Raw genomic sequence first — 19,741 nt, 5'->3', positions numbered from 1 at the left:
CTGTAGGGAAGAGATCAGATGTTTTCGAAGGCCTGGATTTCATGGGGGATTCCTGCACAATCTCACCTTCTGAGGAAAGTCGACAAATTTCATCCGGGCAAGAAATCGCCTCACTTCTCCACGGCTGATTTTTGGAGTCCTGCTGTCCTTTAACCACACCATTCGGCCTTGACTCATCATGGCCCACTTCAGGCCCAGCTTGCTGACTGAGAGAAATCCTGGCTGCTTTTCAGAGGTTGCAGTTGTTGTCACAGTGATGTGAAATGCATCCTTTTGGAGATCATTAATTCCAACTGGTCCATTAGAAAAGGGCAAGAAAACAGTGGTGAGGAGGAAATGATTATGTTTCTTCCAAAAGAAATCTTATAGCCCTTACTCAGTCAAAACATCCACTAGACTGACAGCATATTCAGTCTGACTTTACAATTCCATGTACCCTAGTTGATAAAGGAGAATTATTTTAACATTTTTACATGGAAAGAAACTGAAATATAGATCAGAAATGGAAGGGTTTGGTTCCAGGTTGTGCTTTTGAGTTTGACATAGGATATGAACATATTTCAAGAATACAGTTCACTCCCAGCTTTCCTTCCCACACCTGTTAGTAGCTATTCTTTACCTCTATAAAATGGGAAATTTGTAAAGCACTGGCAAGTCAGGTGACTCCAGTCACTGCAGAATGATCTGTACAGACCTCAGAAATCCTAGTTTCTAAAAAAACCCCTGTAACAATAGTATTCTATTTGTTCTTGCCTGAACTATGTTTTTGATTCAAGTCCAATTAGATGTTATTACTATGCAGCAGTTTTTCTACGCTTCCTGACCTACTTCTCTTAGTTCTGGATGAACTGATCTTTTATCCCACAGTCCCACGCACAAGAGGCTGGCTATTTGCTGAACTGCTTTAGAAAAGGAGAGAAAATTGAACAGGGACTGTAAAATCTTATATAGATGTTAAATCCAGATCTACTTTTCCCTGAAAACACACTTATATATTTTGATTCCCCCTTACAAAAATAAAGAGGAAGTAGAACAGCTCCTATCCCAAAGAGCGGGAGATGGTCAACAACAGCAGAAGTGTATCTGAGGTGACAGAGAAAAGTTTTATAGTAATTTTTTATGCATGGCATAGAATTAGAAATAGCTCCATGGAAAGCAACCCAATTTCTCTGGTGAAAAACATGCATTAAACCTGTCATTGGTTAAACAAGTAAGAAACTTTGTGGGTCTTTCATTTGCAAAGCAGGGGGTGGACAGGATGCTCCTTCAGAAGGAATCTTATTTCTCACTGTTGTGCTATGTGTAGTGGACCTTAGGTGCTACCTTTAAAGGCACAACTGCAGTCCATTGTTTCTCACAGCTACTTCTCTTTCTGTGTTTCTAGCCTAGGTAGTCTCTCCTCCATTTGTACTCACCTGCTGAAGCAATGACTTTGTCTGTTGCATTGGTGAGGTCCAAAAGGACTGTAGGAAAAACAGGGTGGAGGAGATAGAGGTGGTGCAGCCCTGGGCGCTCAGGTCTGGGACCAGGTTGCTGTTGTAATGAAAGACACAAAAATATAACAACTGCTAGCAAAGGAGAGTCTAGCTTTGTCAAAAATATAAAGTTTTCTGACACTGTGTTGTTTTTTCATGGATCAAAGAATGAAAACCTATGGTTTTACAAAGATTAAATCCTGAAACCCTTTTGTTCCTAAACAGAATTTGCTCTACAATTTCTCTTTGGTAAGGCTGAAATCTAGCTCTGTCATATGCAGCTTGATGGGCAAAGCTACAGTCTAGAAGTTTGAGTCTCCATGCCAAACTGTGTGCCTGCATGGACAGAAGGAGCACTCTGGGCTGGGAACAAATCTGCAGTTACAACTCCTCAAAGCTACAGGAAAAAATGAAATTCACAGATTTTGGGGTTTGTGGATGCAAAATTTTTGTCAACAAAGCTTTACATTTAATAATTTGCATACGGAAACTCCTGGGTTCAGGCTCAGAGAAGTCAGAATGTCAAAATAAGAGATGTTCCTGACAGCATTCTCATAGGTTCAAGTTCAATGACAATAGGAATAAAAGACAGAGACTGCATGTGCTTCACAGAGAAACCTCAGAGTGAAGAAAATATGCATGCTCACCAAACTTCGTAACACAGGCTGCGTTTCATCAGCCCAGAAGAGAAAAACAGACTTCTTGTCCAAAGTCATGACTGAGAGTGCATCAAGTTGTTGCTTCTGCCATGGAAGTTCCTGGTTCCAAACAGGGAGGCCAGATTTGCCATCTATCACCACCACCTCAAGGCAGGGAGAGATTGAGCATTAATGGATGCCAAGGCATGGGTATGCAGAGCCCCTTGCAGAGACATGGCCTGTGCTGTTCCCTTTCACGCCTGTGGCCACACCCTAATGAGTGCCAGCCAAAGACATGGGAAAAGCAAGGACCAGAGAATGTCTGCCACTTTTTACCCAACCTTCCCCACTCCTGTGCCGCCACTGCCCTCCCTGCCTTCACCTGTTTTACCTTTTTGTTCCCATCTCCAGTCTGTGCTTGCAGCATGAAGTCCAGAGTTTGGTCAGCACCAAAGTAACCTGGTACAGGCTGGCTGTAAATTTGGAAAAAGAAACACTCAGCCCCATGGTAGAAAAAAAGTAATTTCAGATGGAGGCAGAATAGCTGCCTTCATCCTCCATTCTGCCTCTTAAAATGACAGGATTTGTCATGCTAAATAAGGTCTTTCATTCACTCAGAACTATTCTGACTGTCAGGAATCATTTGTTGGTGGATCAGAAAAGTGCAAAATGGTAAAGTGGCCTATAGTGCTTTTCAGCCATTCTTCAGAGTTGTCTGTGTGGGGGGCATCGCTTGATGGGCTGTGTAGGCATCTATTTATCTCCCTGTACACTATCATCCTGTCCTCTGCATGAGAACCTGTACTGTTGTTGCTATAATTATATAAAATCACCCAGCCCTTCCAAAAGGCACTGGCACATTTGGCCTCCTGAAGAAAGTGGATTTCCCAGGCTGCCTTAGCTGTGTGAAATGGATCTTAACAAACTCAACATTAATGCCAGCCCATGATTCCTTGTATTGTATTCTTACTGCTGGCAGGTTTACAAGCCTTTTTGTGACTTTAAGCAGGTTAAATGAAGTCCCTTCTCATCCTCTCATTTCTGGGAAATATAACACATTAATATCTCTCATTATAACTGTTTTTTAACCATATTCATTGCTTTTGACTTTCTAAGCCTTGCCTCTGTCTCCTTTCAATTCACCACAGCAAGATGGACAATTCTAAATAAGCACAGTTGAGTCCACAAAGTTCACAGAACCAGAGATTTTATGGCAAGGCAGGATCAGAGTATATCCTCTCTCCTCTTATTTATGACAGATTTCTGTATTTCACCCAATTAACCAAGTATCAGTAGGCTGGCTTTGCCTCATCTTTGATGAGATGAATTCATCACCTCTCATGACAGTCAGTTCTAATGATTAATTTCACCCAAATAAACATTCCTGCATCTTCATTCTCCTGAACATGAATGACTTTTGCTCCAAGGCACTTGTTCTTGCTGTGCCTGTTAGCTTCTATTTCTTACACACGCTTATGAACTCACCTCTCAGGCTTCTCTTTGATCACATAAACTCAATAATTAAAATTTTCCACACCAAAGCATTTTTTCCAGACCTATTCCAAATTTTTTTCCATCTTCCCCTTTAAAATATGCATGACAGAATGGTTCCTGAACAGTAATTCCACAGCACCACAGTGGGTTGACTTTATACTTAGGACATCAAACAACGTCATTTGCTTTACAGACACCTCTGGCAGCCAGGTGCTGCCTTCAAGGCAGCATCACGAGACACTCCTATAACTCAAAAGCTCTCCAGTAGCAAAAAGAAGTAGCAGACAATTCTATCCTATGACCACAAACTCAAAACATCTCCTAAGGTGCCTCTGCCCTTATGGGTCACAGTCAGTGGCAGATCCTACAAACTGAATGCACACAAATGTAAGTACATCGGATGCTACCAATCAAGCGAAAAATCCCCTGGGCACTTGCTCAAATGAACCAGAAGGCTAGTAATTATTCTGCCCAACAGTAATCCCCCCAGCAACCTGCTATTAATCCTCTCTCATCTGAAACATCCATTAACAACACAATTTGCAACTGCTTACTCAATTTCATGGTCTCTGAACTTCGCCCTTGTTTTATGACTACTGATTCTGCTTTATGGTTTTCCAGGGATCTTGTCAAAAGCTATCTGGAAATGCAGCACATCTGCAATAGCCATGTTGGTTTTCTCAGAAATTATTCCCACAGGCGTGGACTCAGTCTGCCTGGATGAAGTGGTGTGCAGGGGGCAGGTTTACCCAGGAAAAGGTGTGCTCACAGCTGGGTTTGTAAGCTTTGTTTAACCAGGAATTCAGTCTGTTTGCCTCTGTGGTAACATCCCTGACCTGTATTTGATGCTTAAGTAGAACTTAAGTTCTAAAAAAATCCAAGCAAACCTCTTCATTAAATGCTTGCCCACAAACATTCAGTGTAGTAAATTTTGTCTTTCTTATCTCCGAGAAAACAGGTAGTTCAGGACTTTAGCACAGTAGCCTACAACAAGAATTGCTTTCATTATTTTTCAATGATTATCTGCCAGCTCCTCTACATGTATTGTACTCTGTCCCTTGGGAGGTCAGGGAATGGGAAAAAGCAGCAGCCTTGAATACTAGCTGCCCAGAGATGTTGTGAAGTCTCCATCCTCGAAGATATTTAAAACCTAACATTACACAGCCCTGAGTTATTTGCTCTAGCTTGTCTAGAGTCTGCTTGAGCAGGTAGGTGGGATTAGGAAATCTCCAAGGGTGCATTCCAACCTTGACCATAGTAGTAAAGAAGTTTTCAACCCTTCTTGATTTGTGTATTCCAATTTATTGCTACATCCATTTAGAAATTTCTTGTGTATAACTGTTTCTACAGCACCCATGAAGTGGCTTTGCTTAGTCACTTTACACACACCTACCCTTTAAACTCGATGCCAGACACATTCAGAAGTCTGCAGATTCTGGGCCCAAAACACTTCTAGTACAATTCCTTCCCCCAAAGCATGATCAACTAGCCATAACTCGTTCCTAAAGTTGTGGCTTATGTCACCCATTAGCCCTCAAGAATGTGGACATTCCCTGAATATCAAAGATAGCTGAACACCCTTTTTTTTTTTTCCCTTAATGAAGTTCCAGTGCCTTCTTCCCATTTATGCTCTTGACAGTTGGGTAACACAGAGCTGAGAGATGGTGTCTTTATTCTCAACATTAGAGCAAGCAATTGTTTCCCATGCAATTTCCCTCAATTGTGCCCAACTGCCCTTTGCAAATATTCAATACTGGGAGCACTGAAATTGCGGGTTATTAGCAACCCACAAGATCTGGAAAATTTCCATGTGTGAAATTAGAGGATGAGCAGTATTATTTTAAGGTTTACATTTAGTATAAATGCTGACTGCCATCAAAATGGTCATTTTCAACTTTCAAGGAACATTAAGATCTCTGGGCCATACTCATTCATCTGCTCTAAATTTTTAACATTACTAATGTAACTGATCCCCTCCACTGAAGCCCTGGACAACAAGTGGGCTGAATCACACATCAGTAATCAACTAAACTCCAATGCCACATTATTCCCATGACTTCAGTGCTGGGTACCTGAATCAAGCCCCTTATTTGTGATCATTCACAAGCACACAGCTCAAGTTCCCAGTCTTCTGTTCATTGCTCCCCCTGCCCTCCTCACTTGGCTCAACAACACACACCTCCAGTACTTAGATTCCTCTTCAGCCTTGGAGAATTACTGCCAATTGCTTTCTAAGGAACACATGTGCTTAGAACTGCAAGTTGGGAAATGGTACAGGAAGATATAGGACAGAAAAATGTTCCCAGCAAGTAACCTGCTGATATTCTGCAGCTCCAGGGTCCAGCGGCGCTCCAGATCCTGTCCCCTCAGCAGGATCAAGCTGTCTTTGGTTGTGATGAGCAGGTTGCTGCAGTTTGTGTCAGGTGTCTTCACTGTCTGCAGAAAGTCAACACCCCCACTGGCACAAATGGAAAACAGAGGAGATCACGGCTTGTATCTGCACATCTCAGCACTAGCTGCCTGTCCATGTGGCAATTCCTACAAAAGATGTGAACTATACTTGGAGAAGTCCATCTTTTCCCCAGTGATGTGGTTTCCTCAGTTAAGTGAACTGAATTCAAATGTGGGGTCTTCTGAATATCATGAGTTACTATAAAAACCAATGAAGTTTGTGAGTTCACATTTGCTCCCTCCCTTTATTCCTACCGAGGCCTGCCTCACAGTTTGGCAGCAAAGAAGAATGAGCTGAGAAATCCAGGCTCACACAGACTGAACTTCCCAAAGAGACTCCATTAGCTGGGAACATCTCTTTTTTTCCCTTCAGCAACGCATACGGGGCTGAAGAAAGGAACAAGGAACAGGAGAAACTAAGGGTTCCCTTTTATGATATTCTGCACTTCTTTGGCTAGGACAACCAGAGGACAGGGAGGAAATGACAGGCTCCCCATAATATTCACCAGTTATCAACTGGACAATGAAGAGAAGGACAGTATTGAAGTAGAAGCAACTACCTCTAGGAGCACTAACAAGTGCCTACCCTTCCCTTCCTCTCCCAGAAGGAGCAAGATGACAAGTCCATCTTCTACCTGTAAATGTCAATGAGCTCTGACAGGTTGACAGATCTGCGCTTTTCCCACTCTGGCTCCTCCTGCTGCAGCATTGCAGGAAAGTTGTCCCGGTTTCTGGCTTGGGTAAAGATATCCCTCAGGGCAACAGCCTGAACATTACCTGCCAGGAAGAGTAAAGATGAAGAGTCCTGACTGCAAAAGATAACCCAGTAGAACAGAGGGTAATTGGGACCACTGCAGTTGTGGTGGAAGGCAATCAAATGCCCAGAGGTGGAACTTCCCTGACATGATGTGCCTTTGGGAAACTCCAAAGTATTTGAGACTAACAGGTATTGGTGCTCCTGTACTTTTCCATACCATGGCAGTGAGACTTGTGCTTTTGCCCTCTTAGATTTTACAGCAGAAGGCATGGCACAAGTATCCCAGGGACGTTCTGGACCATTTTAGGTAAAACAAATGTTTTTTCAGAAAGGTGAAGTGCTGCAGAGGCAAGGTGCATCTTACCAAAACCAAACAGGATGTAGATAGCTCCCCGGCTGGTGATATGGACTTGGGGGCCAATCACTTTCCCTTCTCCATTGGTGCTGTATCTGACAGGCCCACCCAAAGCAGTTCCAGTCTTTCCTGATACCAAGATGAAAACCACATCAGGCTGCAAGGAGAGAGAGGCAGAGATTTTTACCAGTGCTTTCAAGCACCTTTGTACTCAGAATCTTCTCCCAACCCCACAGCATGAAGCTGCACTTAGGTCTAGATAGTGTTTGCTTTTTCTTTGCTCAGTCTGGCTTCCTAGGCAGCTGACATTCATGTTTTTCTCTTGACACAAATGCATCAAATATGAAAGGAAATTCAAAAATCTGAGCTCCTCTAACAAGATCTATATTAGAATTGCGAGGAGGGATGAGCATAAAGGAAATCTGCATCTGAATTAATCACACAATTAATCTGAATTAATTAATAAAAAGAAAGTATTTCTTTCTTTTGTATAAGGTAAATGCTCCTTTCTCCAGAGATCCATCCCTACACTGCTGCTAAACACTCACTTCAAACCACACATTCACTGAATAGAAACAGATCATTCTCAAGTCTCAGTCAGGTGCAAATAAGGACCCTTCTGTTCATTGCCAGCTGTCAAGAATGCAGGTAGTGTCATTATTGTTTGATCTCACTGCTCTGAGCTACTGGAAGAAAAAGAGTGCTTTTCAGCAAAATCCAAGGGAATGAAAATTAGGGGCTCTTGCAGCTTCGGTTACAGTCCTTCCACATCAGTTTGTTTTTCCTCTACACAAATAGTAAAGGTCCTTCCAAACCTTGAGTAGGGATGTGCTGTACCTGTGTCTCTTTGAGAACCAGAACAACAATATCCCTAATCCCATCTCCATCTACATCTGGAAGAGTTGCAGCTGGTGCAGCCAGGATCCCACTTGAAAGGTGAATGGAGTTCAGTGTCCAGATGGTCTTGCCTGTGGAAAGAACAGGATAAAAGAGACCTTTACTTGGGAAACCAGAGGGCATCCCTAGAGGTTCCACAAAACCTTCTTGAAAAGGGAGCAAGAGAAAATATTTCTCCCATTCTGTATGAAGGGGAAAAACACATCTACAAACTGAGACAAACTGCAGTGGGAAGCAAAATTCTTCTCCCAGCATTTCTTCAGATTGCCTTTGAATCAGGCCTCAGGTCTGCTGTGCTTCCTTCTTAGCATCTCTATAAAAGACCCGAGCCCTAAAGAATTTCTGAAATAGCAGTGAATATTTAAGGTTCACTTTACAAAGGAGAACCAAAATGAGAGTGCTGCTCTGCAGGACAGCAGTTGTTTGCTTCAGCCAGCAGTAAAGGCTAGGTAGATGTGAGGAAAGGAAACAGATGGATAGTTCTGCTATTCAAAGTGCAAATCTGTGCCTCAGTTAAATTCCCAGCAGCAAATTACCACTCCAGCATGACATGCTCACTCCACCTCAGGGGGAAAGCATGTTAACAGACGTGATGTCAAATGGTTCAGCAGTCCAGCACAGACCCAGCTGGAAACACTGTAAAACCAGACTTGCAAACTTGCAAATAAACATCAAAAAAAGGGGCAACAATTAAATTTGATGCTTTTAGTTTTTCATCATTCTTTTGCCAACACTTCTGCTTTTAAAATCTTTAATAATGTTTTGCTGCTACTGCTGCTGGTCTGTAAGAAAAGGTTTGTCCCTGAATGACAAAGTAAACCAAGGGCCAAACTTGTACATTACTACTGCTGGTACAGGAGGCAGCTCACGGACCTGACCATGCAAACACCGTGCAAGTAACCAGGTCCCTAAAAGCATTTGAAAAGTGTGGGAAGACAGCTGGGGGTAAAATTAGAGGAAACTTGAGAAGTTATATTCACATCTTAACAGAAGTTCTAACAGTATGGAAATTAGAGGGTAAAATACAGTTGCTGCTCCCTGGATAGAACGTGATTGGCATGCCTGAAACCTATTCCACCATGACTCCACACACCCGCAATCTGCAACCATAGCACCTGCTAAAAGGGATGGAACAAAGGGTGGAGTGGGAACACCACAGCCAGACTGTAGAAATCCTTGCAGAGAGGGTAACTTGATGGTACTGTGCAGCTGATAAACAGCACAGCACCCATCAGCCAGGGGAGACACAAGAAAGTGTCTTGTTGCTGAGCCAGCAACTGTGGTGAAAATATTGTCCCTGGATGTACTGAGTTCATTAAAACCTAACTGTAATATTAACATACACCTCCATCCCAAAGTTATGTGCCTTCAAGGTACTTTTTAGTTGATTCCAAAAGCAACCTTATACCTACCTATGGCTACTTCTGCCAATGTGGGAGAACAAACAACAATCAGAGAATAAAGGTGCACATGATCAAGTGATTAAAAACGCAATATTCATTCACATCTAATCAATTCATCTATGGGCCTAACTTCTCTGCAAGGTTTCCTGGATGTCATGTGTATCCTTATGTAACTTCTCCAAGAATGCTGTTCAGCTTTGCAGCGCTGTTAGGTAGGTCCTGAGTTGTACCAGCAGCTCAATGCTAATGAGAACAGACTTTACATATTCTTTATGACATGGAGATGCTACAGGGTAAGATTAACACTTTGAAATATTCTGAGATGTAGGACAAATATGCTGCCACAGAGATGAAATGTTTTGGATTCTCTTATCCTGTGTAACTAGAAATGCATTAGTGTTTTGACTCCATTCCGTGTGTCACAAAGTAATAGCCACCATGTTGTGTCAGAACCAAATCATTCATGCTTATTAGCCCTTTAAAGTAAACAAAAAAGCAATAGCACATTTCTAATATGCTGGCAGTTGACTTTACCTGAGGAGGCACTGAGAAGGCTGAGGAATTTTGATGTTCCTGTAACAAGGCAGACAGGCCCTGCAGCTGCCCCCAGTGACAGCCCATTGCACTGCACACTTTGCGTCTCCTCTGGAAGCTGGACGGACCACAAGGTGCTGCCATTCATACCAGAAAGTGCCACCACAGTTACAGAGGGTCTAGAGACACCTAGAAGAAGCAGGAAAGAGAGAATGTAATCCCTTAGTGTCAGAGGGATTACTGTGACCACGTTGCCTGGGGTCCTTGAGCTGGAGATCCAGCTCTAACTCCTGGTGCTGAGCAGTTCAAGACAGACAAATCCACACTGCCTGAAAGCAAAGATTAAATGTTACCACATGGCTGAATTTCTCTGCTGCAGAGCTTAGCAGTGATCTCCAAACAAGTTGGGCTGAAAATCAACAGCCCAGAAAATCATGAAAACCTGAGCTCATAGTAAGAAATGTGGTCAGCTGGGCACAGAGAACCAAGTTCTTGGGGACAATGTGCTCAGCTGTGGTGTCTTCCTCCTGTGAAATTTAGTGCTGTCAAATCAGACTGATTCTTCTGATCCTCTCTCCCTCAATGAAACTGCTAGCACCAAGGGGAAACCTTAACTGACCCCCAAGGCAGATGTCACCTCACATGAAAGTGCTGGTTTGTTTGTAGTTCTGGAGCAACAGAAAGTGACTGGTGGTCTGAGAGAGCTTTCCTTTGTTTTCCAAAGGAGTTTCATTATTGTGAAAAACAGATTGAATGCAACCAATTGGTGGAACTTGGCATTCATTCTCCAATGCATCAGTTAGCATAAAATAATTGTAAAATAAAATAGTCTATGCTGTTTCAATTGACTGATGGTTGGTTCTGATTCCAAATGTGATGAATTTTTAGCTCAGCCTGCCCTCAGACTTCAGTGTGGTTATTGTAATTAATCTCCACCTAGTATGGTCATATCACAAGTTAAGATGAACTCTCACACATTTCAAAATAACAACAGACCCAGCCAACTTCTGTCTCACTAGCAGGTGACCTAATGACACAAAGGGCACATAAGGGCCACTGGCTAAACACAAAGCTGAGTCCAGTCTCTAAATCAAACTCACTCTCTTCTCAACTGAAAATCATGTGGCTTATGCTAAGGGGTTGCCCCAGATCAAGTTATCTCTGTTACATTGATAGGAACCAAGAACAACTAACTCCTGAATGCAGCTCACAGCTGTTGTGTGTACAAGCTGGAGAAACAGTTAACAATGTTGCAGATTACTCCACTGGGTGCCTATCCCAAGCTTATCTCTACTTGGCACTGTGTGAATGCTCCAAGCACAAGCTACAGGTGGCTGATACCCAGCTATGTGAGTTCTGGATTGTGATCTGCTTACACCTGTTTTAGTGTCTGTTTTTTGTCTTCCAGCACAGCTACAACCGAGGATGCAACTAGGTATGACTAGTTTCATTCAGAGCATGCTGACTATATGTATATCTGGAAAAATTAAAAGCAATGTAATGGCAAAACTATAGAGTGCAAGTACAACCTATATAAATGGAATGCAGCCTTTATGTCAACCATATCTCCCTCTCTCACTTATTTTCTAAGTTACTTTACAGTTTTCTCTATGTTCATAGGTTTCTTTTTACATGACTTGTTGTAAAATACCACAAGCCTTGCTTGGGCCATGGAGAAAGGCATCTTCCCTATCCTCTAACAATATTTTTATTACCTCTTTGAAGAATCAAGGCATTTGCTCCAAGACTTTTCTTCAGGTTGTGCAATGTATGCTTGCTCCCTGAATACATCTCTGAGGCAGAAGAGATTCACCTGGCACCAGGTGATGCCAGGATAGGCAGATGCAGTACAGCAGGCAGCTGGGAACCTCCAGGGCTTCAGAAGCCCAGTGCAACAGGATGCCACCGGATTTGGCAGCCCCTGTGTAACGGTGGCCAGCATCAGCAGGTTCAGCCATGTTACCTGAAGGGTGTGAGGACTAACAGAGAAAGCAAAGCAGGCAGGAGGAGGAAGCAGGGCAAAACCTGCTAAAAAGCAAGGCACAGTAGCTTCCCCATCATCAGCCTATTATTTGTGAATTAACAGTGATTTGGAGCCTGGCAAGTATATGGAGTGACCTGGAGAAAAAGGCAGCAGAGTGAGAGTGTTTCTAAAAACAAAGTGAAGTGTGCACAAATGCAGGACAAAAAGACAGAGTTGCCCCAAGATGAGGTAAGGGCAAATAGATGATGCTGACCAAATGTATAGGAGCACAGGCTTGTAATGAAAATTTTAAGCATGACCAACCACAGGCACAGTACACCAGCAATTTTAAGGAACTCTGAAAAGAGCAATGCTGTGGATTTGCAGTGGCAGGGACTCTTCCTGTGTGTAAGACATATAAAGGTCCATACTGAGACATTAAGAGGAATGGAAAGGAGCTGCAGTGCTTACCCATGACGCTGGCATTCATCAAGGCAGTGAAGACAATGAGTATGTCAGGGAGGCCATCACCATTCACATCACACAGCTCCAGTGGGGATAACACACCACCTGCAAAAATTACAGAGTGTCACTGCATGTCAAAAAGGCCACCCAGCTCATTTTTCACACTGGGAGAGGAGGGCTGGCCCAGAAATAAGACTTGTGCATGGACAAGCCTCACAAAGTCTGCCAAGGAACCACCAAGGGCAGGCAGCTCACATTATGGTAAGATCTTTAATTTCATGAAAAGAAAGAAATGTAGCATCTGGGTCAGAGAAAGGGAAAGCAGAAATTGAGTAGCTAACAGAGAAAGACTGATGTTTCCCACTTCAATTTCTGAGGCAATGTGAAGCCATGTATCTTATGAAAAGCTTGGATTTGGAAGCCAGGGGCAAAAAGCAAGGGGGCAGAGACATATGGCAGACCTGGCAGAAATTATTTCACAAAACAGTGTTACTTTATTGCAGAAACCAGAATGGGAGATACCAGTGACCCGTACAGGATGACAGAAGATCTCAAATGTTGATTTATGGATTCAAGCAGGACTAAAGGACAACAGAATAAGGTTAGTTAAGCTAGTTGGAAGACATAAAGACTTCTATCCCTCTCCTGTCAAACACAACCACATACTTCAGCATGGAGGTACTGGTAAAGTCCAGGCTGTAGAAAGGGAGGCACTGTATTTTAAAGTGGGCTGGGCCGTCTCCATCTGGAACGGAGCACAACATCCAGACAAAAAGGCAGGATGGAAGAAGAGTCAAAATAATTTTTGATGTTGGCAGAAACAAAATTTTGTGGCACTGTTATGTGCGGATGCCAGATTTCACATGCCTCAGCTGGACATTCAGCTGGACACTCAGCTGTCCTGAGTGAGCAGGACACAGCCACCTGTCTATTATTTTGGAGCATCTGCAGTGGTGAGGAAGGCTCTCTGCTCTGACCTGGCTCTCCCAGATACGTCCCTCCCACCGATGCCCAGCCTGGGAGCTGCCACCTCCCCCATGCCAGATGCTGTTCCTGGGATTTTCTCACCTGCTCCCTGACCTAGGTTGCGGTTCCAGGTGTTATGCAAGTCTCTAGGGGGACAGGGAATTAGAAATGCGCACACCAGCACAAGAATCATGGAGATCACCACAGTGAGCAAAAAGATGGCAGTGCGCAGGTATGGCATGAGGGAGGGAGCAGCCTTCTGCTCCAAACTCCCAGCCGTCTCGGCAGGATAACCCTCGGGCGCGCTCTCTGACGTGTGCTGCTTTGTCATCCCAACCTCCACATCAGAATCAGGGTCCTGCATCTCTTCAGGGGGGCTCTTCCCATTCTTGACCCCTCCATTCTTCTGGATGTTGAGTACAAGGTCATCTTCACTTTCGTCACTGTCAGCCTGAGTGAGGGGATCATACTCCCCAAGGTCTGGGCTCTTCTTTCCTGAGAAAAAAGATGGAGAGAGACAATAAAGCATGAGTTTTTGCAGGATCTCAGCGGTGAAAAGGCTGCAGTGGAGAGTGATACAAAAGGGATGACAGAGTAGTCTGCATTTTGCATGTCTCCAAGTGAGAAGCTTGAGAGAAATGACAGGGTCTCTCCATGTTTCACAGTAGCATCTGTGGGAGAAAAGACGCTGACAGTTTATTTTCCTCAGATGTGCATGTGTGTGTGTGTATACACATATATGTATGTGCATGCATACGTCTATTTGGAATTCATGGCTGATTTAATTCTAATACTTTCTTGGTTAATAATGAAACATGAACTCTCCCTGAAGATGAGGAGAAAGTAATTTTGCCCCTTTGGGGCAGTAACATGCTGATGTCTGGAGGAATCAGCTGCTCCTTCAAGACACCACTTTCTCTGCATGGCTCAGTTCTGCAAGAGGGAAGGCTCCAGCTCCTGCCTGAGGCAACCACAGTGCACCTGCTCTGTTCCTGCTCCCACCAGAACCCACAGTCTGTGCTTAGCCTGGCCAAGATAGATAACTTGGTACTGATCCCTTCAGGTGGTGGTGCAGGAAGGTAGCCTAGCTTTAGTTGTCTCCTGCGCAGGTGCCCAGCACATACAACTCTCCCCCAAGCCCTGGAGAGCCGCAGGGAGTGCGACGAGGGCAGGTGTAGAGCCAGTCACACACCCTGGCGTAAACCCAGCACCATCTGGTTATGGGGACAGAAAAGACCACACAGACTCACTGCCCCAAGCTACGAGTCCAGGGTCACGTCCCAGGGAGCTGCCCCATGCCACAAGGCTGGGCATGGAGCCATGGCCAATGCGCTGATGATTCCAGAGTCTCAGTCTGGTTCTCTCTCTCTCTCCAATTACAAGGTGGGACCTTGCTATCCTAGGTATCTGTCTCATTTCCTTTTGTTTAAAGCTGATCTGAAACAGGAACTAGCTTGTGCCTGAAGATTCCTGAAGTGATACATGAAAGGCATAACTAATAAGCAAAAATATGCAACTGTAACCCCTCTCAGACACTAAGATGACGGGAAGGCTTTACAAAGTGGAAATTTTAAGGCTTTCATGATTATTCTTCCTAAAGATAATATACGTTACTTCTGGTTTTCCTGCTAAAGACACTCAAGTTACAGATGTACTGTAGTACCTAGTTAGTGCAACACAGCTATTTTGCATAATCTAGAGTGTATTTTGAAGCACATGGATCTTAGTTCTTCCTTATTTCTCACCCCACAAAAGGACCTTCACTTTCCCTTCATCTACCACCTTACAAGTGGTATTCAGCTTCATTTTTAGGATTTAAGAAAAACTTAGAATCCCACTAAAAACCAAATGCCTCAAATTAGGTGGAACAGCCAGGACAACTCACCTACACTGAACAGAGGGAAATAAAAATATCCAACATGTTCACAGTCTGTCTTCAAAGGAAGACAGAGACTCTTCCTTTTTGAATTAGGGGCTTCTACTCAAAAAGACTCAAAAACCTGGTGCACATATACACTCCAAAAAGTAGTTCCTTGTGGAGGCAGGAACCAAGAGATACTGCAATCCTATGGGTCGGTCTGGTATATGCCTGTGACACACTGCATTGTCTCACATAGCTCTGCTCTAAACATGTGCTCAAAGTGTGGGCTTTTCAGGAAGTCCTGATAACCTTGGCTCCACCCCGTAAGTGCACAGAAGGCCACCGACCCTGGTGGCACTCAATTCTCTGCTCAGAGGTTGCAGTGTAATTTCACAGGTGTGTATTACCATAGGTTGTGCTAAAAGGTGACTGAAAGATGACTCAGTCAAAACAAAAAATTATAGAGAGGTCTTGCTGCCAGGGTACTTGCAGCTTCTCACAACAGATCCAGATGTGCCAGTTCAAGCCAGGTCAGAATGGCATGAAAAACAAACGTGGCTGGCCCAAGAGTAAATGGTATGAAGCCTGGGAAGTCAAAGTCAGACAGTTGTCTTAACTAGACTGCTCCTGATTTTGGAAATTGGTAACCTTTGAGCAAAACAACTCAAAGAATAATTATGCTTCACATATACTATGTTTTCTTTAATTATTTTAATTCCAAACAGTCAACCAAAAGACAGGAACCTGCTGATCATCCTTGATGCAACTGAAAGCATTGGTATCAATTAAATTTATCTGGAACAGTTTTGTTCTGGATGCCTTTCAGGAGAGAGAAAGGACCTTGAAAATATGGCTCACCCACTCCTTGAACTGGCAGGGACTGAGATGCTGAGATCAACAGTGGTATCAACCACAACCTGTAACAGGAACACTGTCCTACTGAGAACCACTGAGCAGTGGCTAGAAAACAGCTACTACACAGTAATGACAGCTTCTCATTATCTACATAGCTAAGAATCTGGAGAAGAATAGGAGAGCTATAAGGCAGAGAGCTGCTCAGTCTTCATTCATGTCTAAGCCAGAGTAGGAATCAGAAACCAGCACTCCTTCACCCTATCTTTCCCCAAAAGGTTATCCAGCACACCCACAAGGCACAACCATTCAGTAAATTCAGGCATAAAGTGCCCTGCAGTTTTGGGGTTTTTTAAGCCAAAAGGAGGGAAGAGATTGCCCTTTAAGAAAGGCTGTTGGAGCACTCATCTAGCACATGTAAAACCCAATTGCATAGCTCATCTCAGAGGATTCACTTATCCTCTACTGTTCAGAGATAACCTTAACCTATCTGTAGGTGTTTAGGGAATGCATTTGGAATGCTGGGAAGCATGTGCTCAACTCAGCCTCCCAAGGCTGTTCTGTGGTGCAGAGAACATGTAACTCACGATGCACCTGGCTGGAGGGAGAGGAGAAGGAACATGACTCCTCATCTCAGTTTTAGGTCACTAGCTGTGGAAGGAGGGATAACACACCTGGCTTTCACTAATCACTTCAGATGATTTTTCAGCAGAAAAACATAAACAAACATAAAAATCAGTAAAGAATGTGTGAAAACACAGGCAGTCTCACTCCTTTTAGAGAATGAAGATTTAAGTGCTTCAGAAATCAAATTCTTTCCTTTCTGGTCAACAACAAGGCTCAGGATGGAGGAAGCAGTTTGTCCATCAACAGAAAGCTAAAACTGCCTCTGCTGCAAGCAACCAGCTGTCAGGGAAGACACACAGTTTCCAGTTTTCCATTGTGGAAGTAGAAATGGTAAGATCTGAGCTGGCCTCTTGGTGAAACTCTCACCATATGTCCTGAAAGGATAATCACTGGGCAGCCTTCATCAGAAATCAGTCTGTGCTAAAGCAAGCTGCAGTTCTGTGGCCTTATGTAGGTACCAGGTCTGTGTAACTCACACTTTGTTATCTGTCTTCCAAAGACACTCCAAGTGTATGCAACATTGCATCCACCTCACAGGTATGGAGTTAGTATCAGTAAAGTCAGTTTCCCTACAGCTCTGTGTTCCCTCCCTCCTACAGGTAGAGTCAACAAAGCATCCTCTGTTCCGACCTGCTCTAAATGGTATTCCATTTTTTTCATGGCATCAGTGATAAAGCAGAGGTTCCCATTAAGTGGCCTGTGGTTACAATCAGAGTGAGTTACTGGCCACATCACCCCAGATTTTCTTTTTCTTTTTGCAGCCACTGGAAGAAAAAGTAATTACTGATGATGGAGGCTTTCAAAGACACAACTGAGGGAAAACACCCCAACTTACTGCCTTTCAAGGGCAGCGGGTCTCTAAATCACACTTTATGAGTTTGAAAATCCCCAATGTATTAGCCAAATGCTGTTTTCACACAGGCAATTATTGCAGTAGAAGAATGTGACTTCTCAGTGAAGAACAGGCGATCATCGTGCGATCACAATCTGGAAAGAAGGCACCCATTAGGTGATCTGTGTTGAAATGAGGTCCCAGTGACAATAAAATATTAATTTATTGTGCTGATGGCTTCAAAGATATTAATTGTAATCTTATTTTTCCTGGTTTTGACTGATGGGGAAGGCTTTTCTTTGCACTCACTCTGGAGTGAAAAGAGCAGACTTTGGACTTTAGACGAATGCAATTTTCAGTGCATTATTCCAATGATGGCACACGGGTTCCAGTACCTGTCGTGCTGTTTATTTTTCTGGCAGTTGGCAGGCACCAGTCACTGGGTACTGCAGACATATCTCTAAGCCCATATGGATTTTTAATTAATTTAATGGGATGCAGCAAAAAAAAAAAAAAAACAGATATAGGAATAGTCTTTCTGCTTTTTCATTGCTGTCGGAAGCTGCATTTCTCAACAATTAAACACACAAGAAAGGTATGATCTCTGCAGTTTAACCTGAGGATTGATGCAAGAACTGTTCTCTTAAATGCACTTGCAAGGCCTGTTACAATCCTTTTCCAAATCAGTGTTTCCCAAGAGCAGACATCAAATAGATCTTGCTGGTTCCAAAGGTCCCAGAAGCTATCTGCACTTCTTATTGCAGTAGCACACACCTACACCTACCAGTTTGCACTCGTCCTAAACAGACTACAGGATAATGTATTCCCTCCCATTTAGACAAAGATATATATATATATATATATATATATATATATATATATATATATATATATAATATATATATATATATATATATATATGTATGTATGTATGTATAAAACAAGGAAGAAACCAACTTGCAAACAAAATTTCTTTGAGTGATACTCAACAGACACCACATAAACTAAAAGTAATGACTCCTGGAAAGGGTTATGAAAAGACGGAAGGAAGGACCTTCAGGGACTGCTGGAGGCAGAAAGGATGATCAGTGCAGCCTCAGAGGCTGGGGCCACGCAGGACCACTGCGGGGTGTAGAGCCAAGGAGAAGCAGCACACAGCTGGGCCCTGTCTGTCCCAGGGCTGTCCCAAAGGCAAGACGGGTTAGGAAGAGCAATGAGCTCTTCCCACTGAAGTCAATGCAGCCAGGTGCATTGGCACCGTCTACAGTACATCCAACAGCAACTAGCATGCTCCCAAGATCTGGTCTGGCAAGGTATTTTAATTTCCTTTTAATCTCCTTACTGAAGTGAATGGCTGTTTGACTGCTGCTCACCGCATACAATAGCCCTTTATGCTCGAATATCCTTTCATCTCGCTGAAGATCTCTGGCTGGAAGGTGCAGAGGCGGCAGGCAGGCTTTAAACATTTACCTGGGTAATTGCACTGGCACTTACCGAACTCCTGGCCTGGCTTCTGTGGGCAAAACCCGACAGGAGCGGATCTGAGAGGTCAGCGCTTCCTTTCCTCCCGCGCAGTCTCCTCACAGGGCCGCGGCCCAGGCCCCCCTCTGCCACTCACGACGCCCTCCGAGCCCCGAGACGCTGCCCCGGCCCCTGCGTCCCTCCCACGGCCGCGGGCCCCGCGCGGAGCCCGCCGGCCGCCCCTCACCGCCCGCACCGCCGGGGCTCACCCCACATCGCCACATCGCTATGGCAACGCGCCCGCAGCTCTCGGGCAGCGGCGCCCGCGCCTCTCGCGATCGGGGCTGCCCTGGCCGCGGCTGCCCCTGTCCTGCTCTGCTCGGCCCGGCCCGGCCCGGCCCGGCCCGGCCCAGCCACCCCCAGCCCGGCCCGGCCGGCGGTCGGTCCGTCCGTCCGGCGGGCGCGCAGCCCTTACCCGGCAGCTTCAGCGCCCGGGACAGCACCGTAGCCATGCTGGACACGGCAGTGCGCTCGCGCGCCGCCCCGCGCCCCGCGCCTCCCCGCGGCCTGCTGGGAATTGTGGTTCCCAGGCGGGAGAGGAGCCCGGGCCCTCTGGGGTGGTGTCCCGGTGGTCTGAGGGGCAGAGAGCCGCGGCGAGGGGCCGGCCGGTGGCGGCGAGCCGTGACCCAGGACGGCCCAGATCTCTGCAG

General features: G+C 44.6%; 1 protein-coding gene across 1 annotated transcript in view; it reads right to left on the bottom strand.

Moving 5' to 3' along the window:
- Positions 1-19,577, bottom strand: part of FAM234B (family with sequence similarity 234 member B) — a 21,957-nt gene extending 2,380 nt beyond the window's left edge. The window contains exons 1-12 of the mRNA XM_030237849.2: positions 19,507-19,577; positions 13,501-13,893; positions 12,439-12,537; positions 10,005-10,193; positions 8,008-8,138; positions 7,180-7,327; positions 6,694-6,835; positions 5,922-6,065; positions 2,505-2,586; positions 2,123-2,278; positions 1,416-1,533; positions 67-293 (exon numbers count right to left, since the gene is read on the bottom strand). Coding sequence (XP_030093709.1) covers positions 67-293; positions 1,416-1,533; positions 2,123-2,278; positions 2,505-2,586; positions 5,922-6,065; positions 6,694-6,835; positions 7,180-7,327; positions 8,008-8,138; positions 10,005-10,193; positions 12,439-12,537; positions 13,501-13,893; positions 19,507-19,543 — 1,866 coding nt within the window. The 5' untranslated portion in view covers positions 19,544-19,577. The remainder of the gene's footprint in view (positions 1-66; positions 294-1,415; positions 1,534-2,122; positions 2,279-2,504; positions 2,587-5,921; positions 6,066-6,693; positions 6,836-7,179; positions 7,328-8,007; positions 8,139-10,004; positions 10,194-12,438; positions 12,538-13,500; positions 13,894-19,506) is intronic.
- Positions 19,578-19,741: the final 164 nt, after the last annotated feature.

The sequence above is a fragment of the Serinus canaria genome, chromosome 1A (assembly GCF_022539315.1).
Source record: "Serinus canaria isolate serCan28SL12 chromosome 1A, serCan2020, whole genome shotgun sequence".
Lineage (NCBI taxonomy): Eukaryota > Metazoa > Chordata > Aves > Passeriformes > Fringillidae > Serinus > Serinus canaria.
Note: the sequence above shows the minus strand (reverse complement) of the source record. Positions and strands in the feature narration are given on the sequence as shown.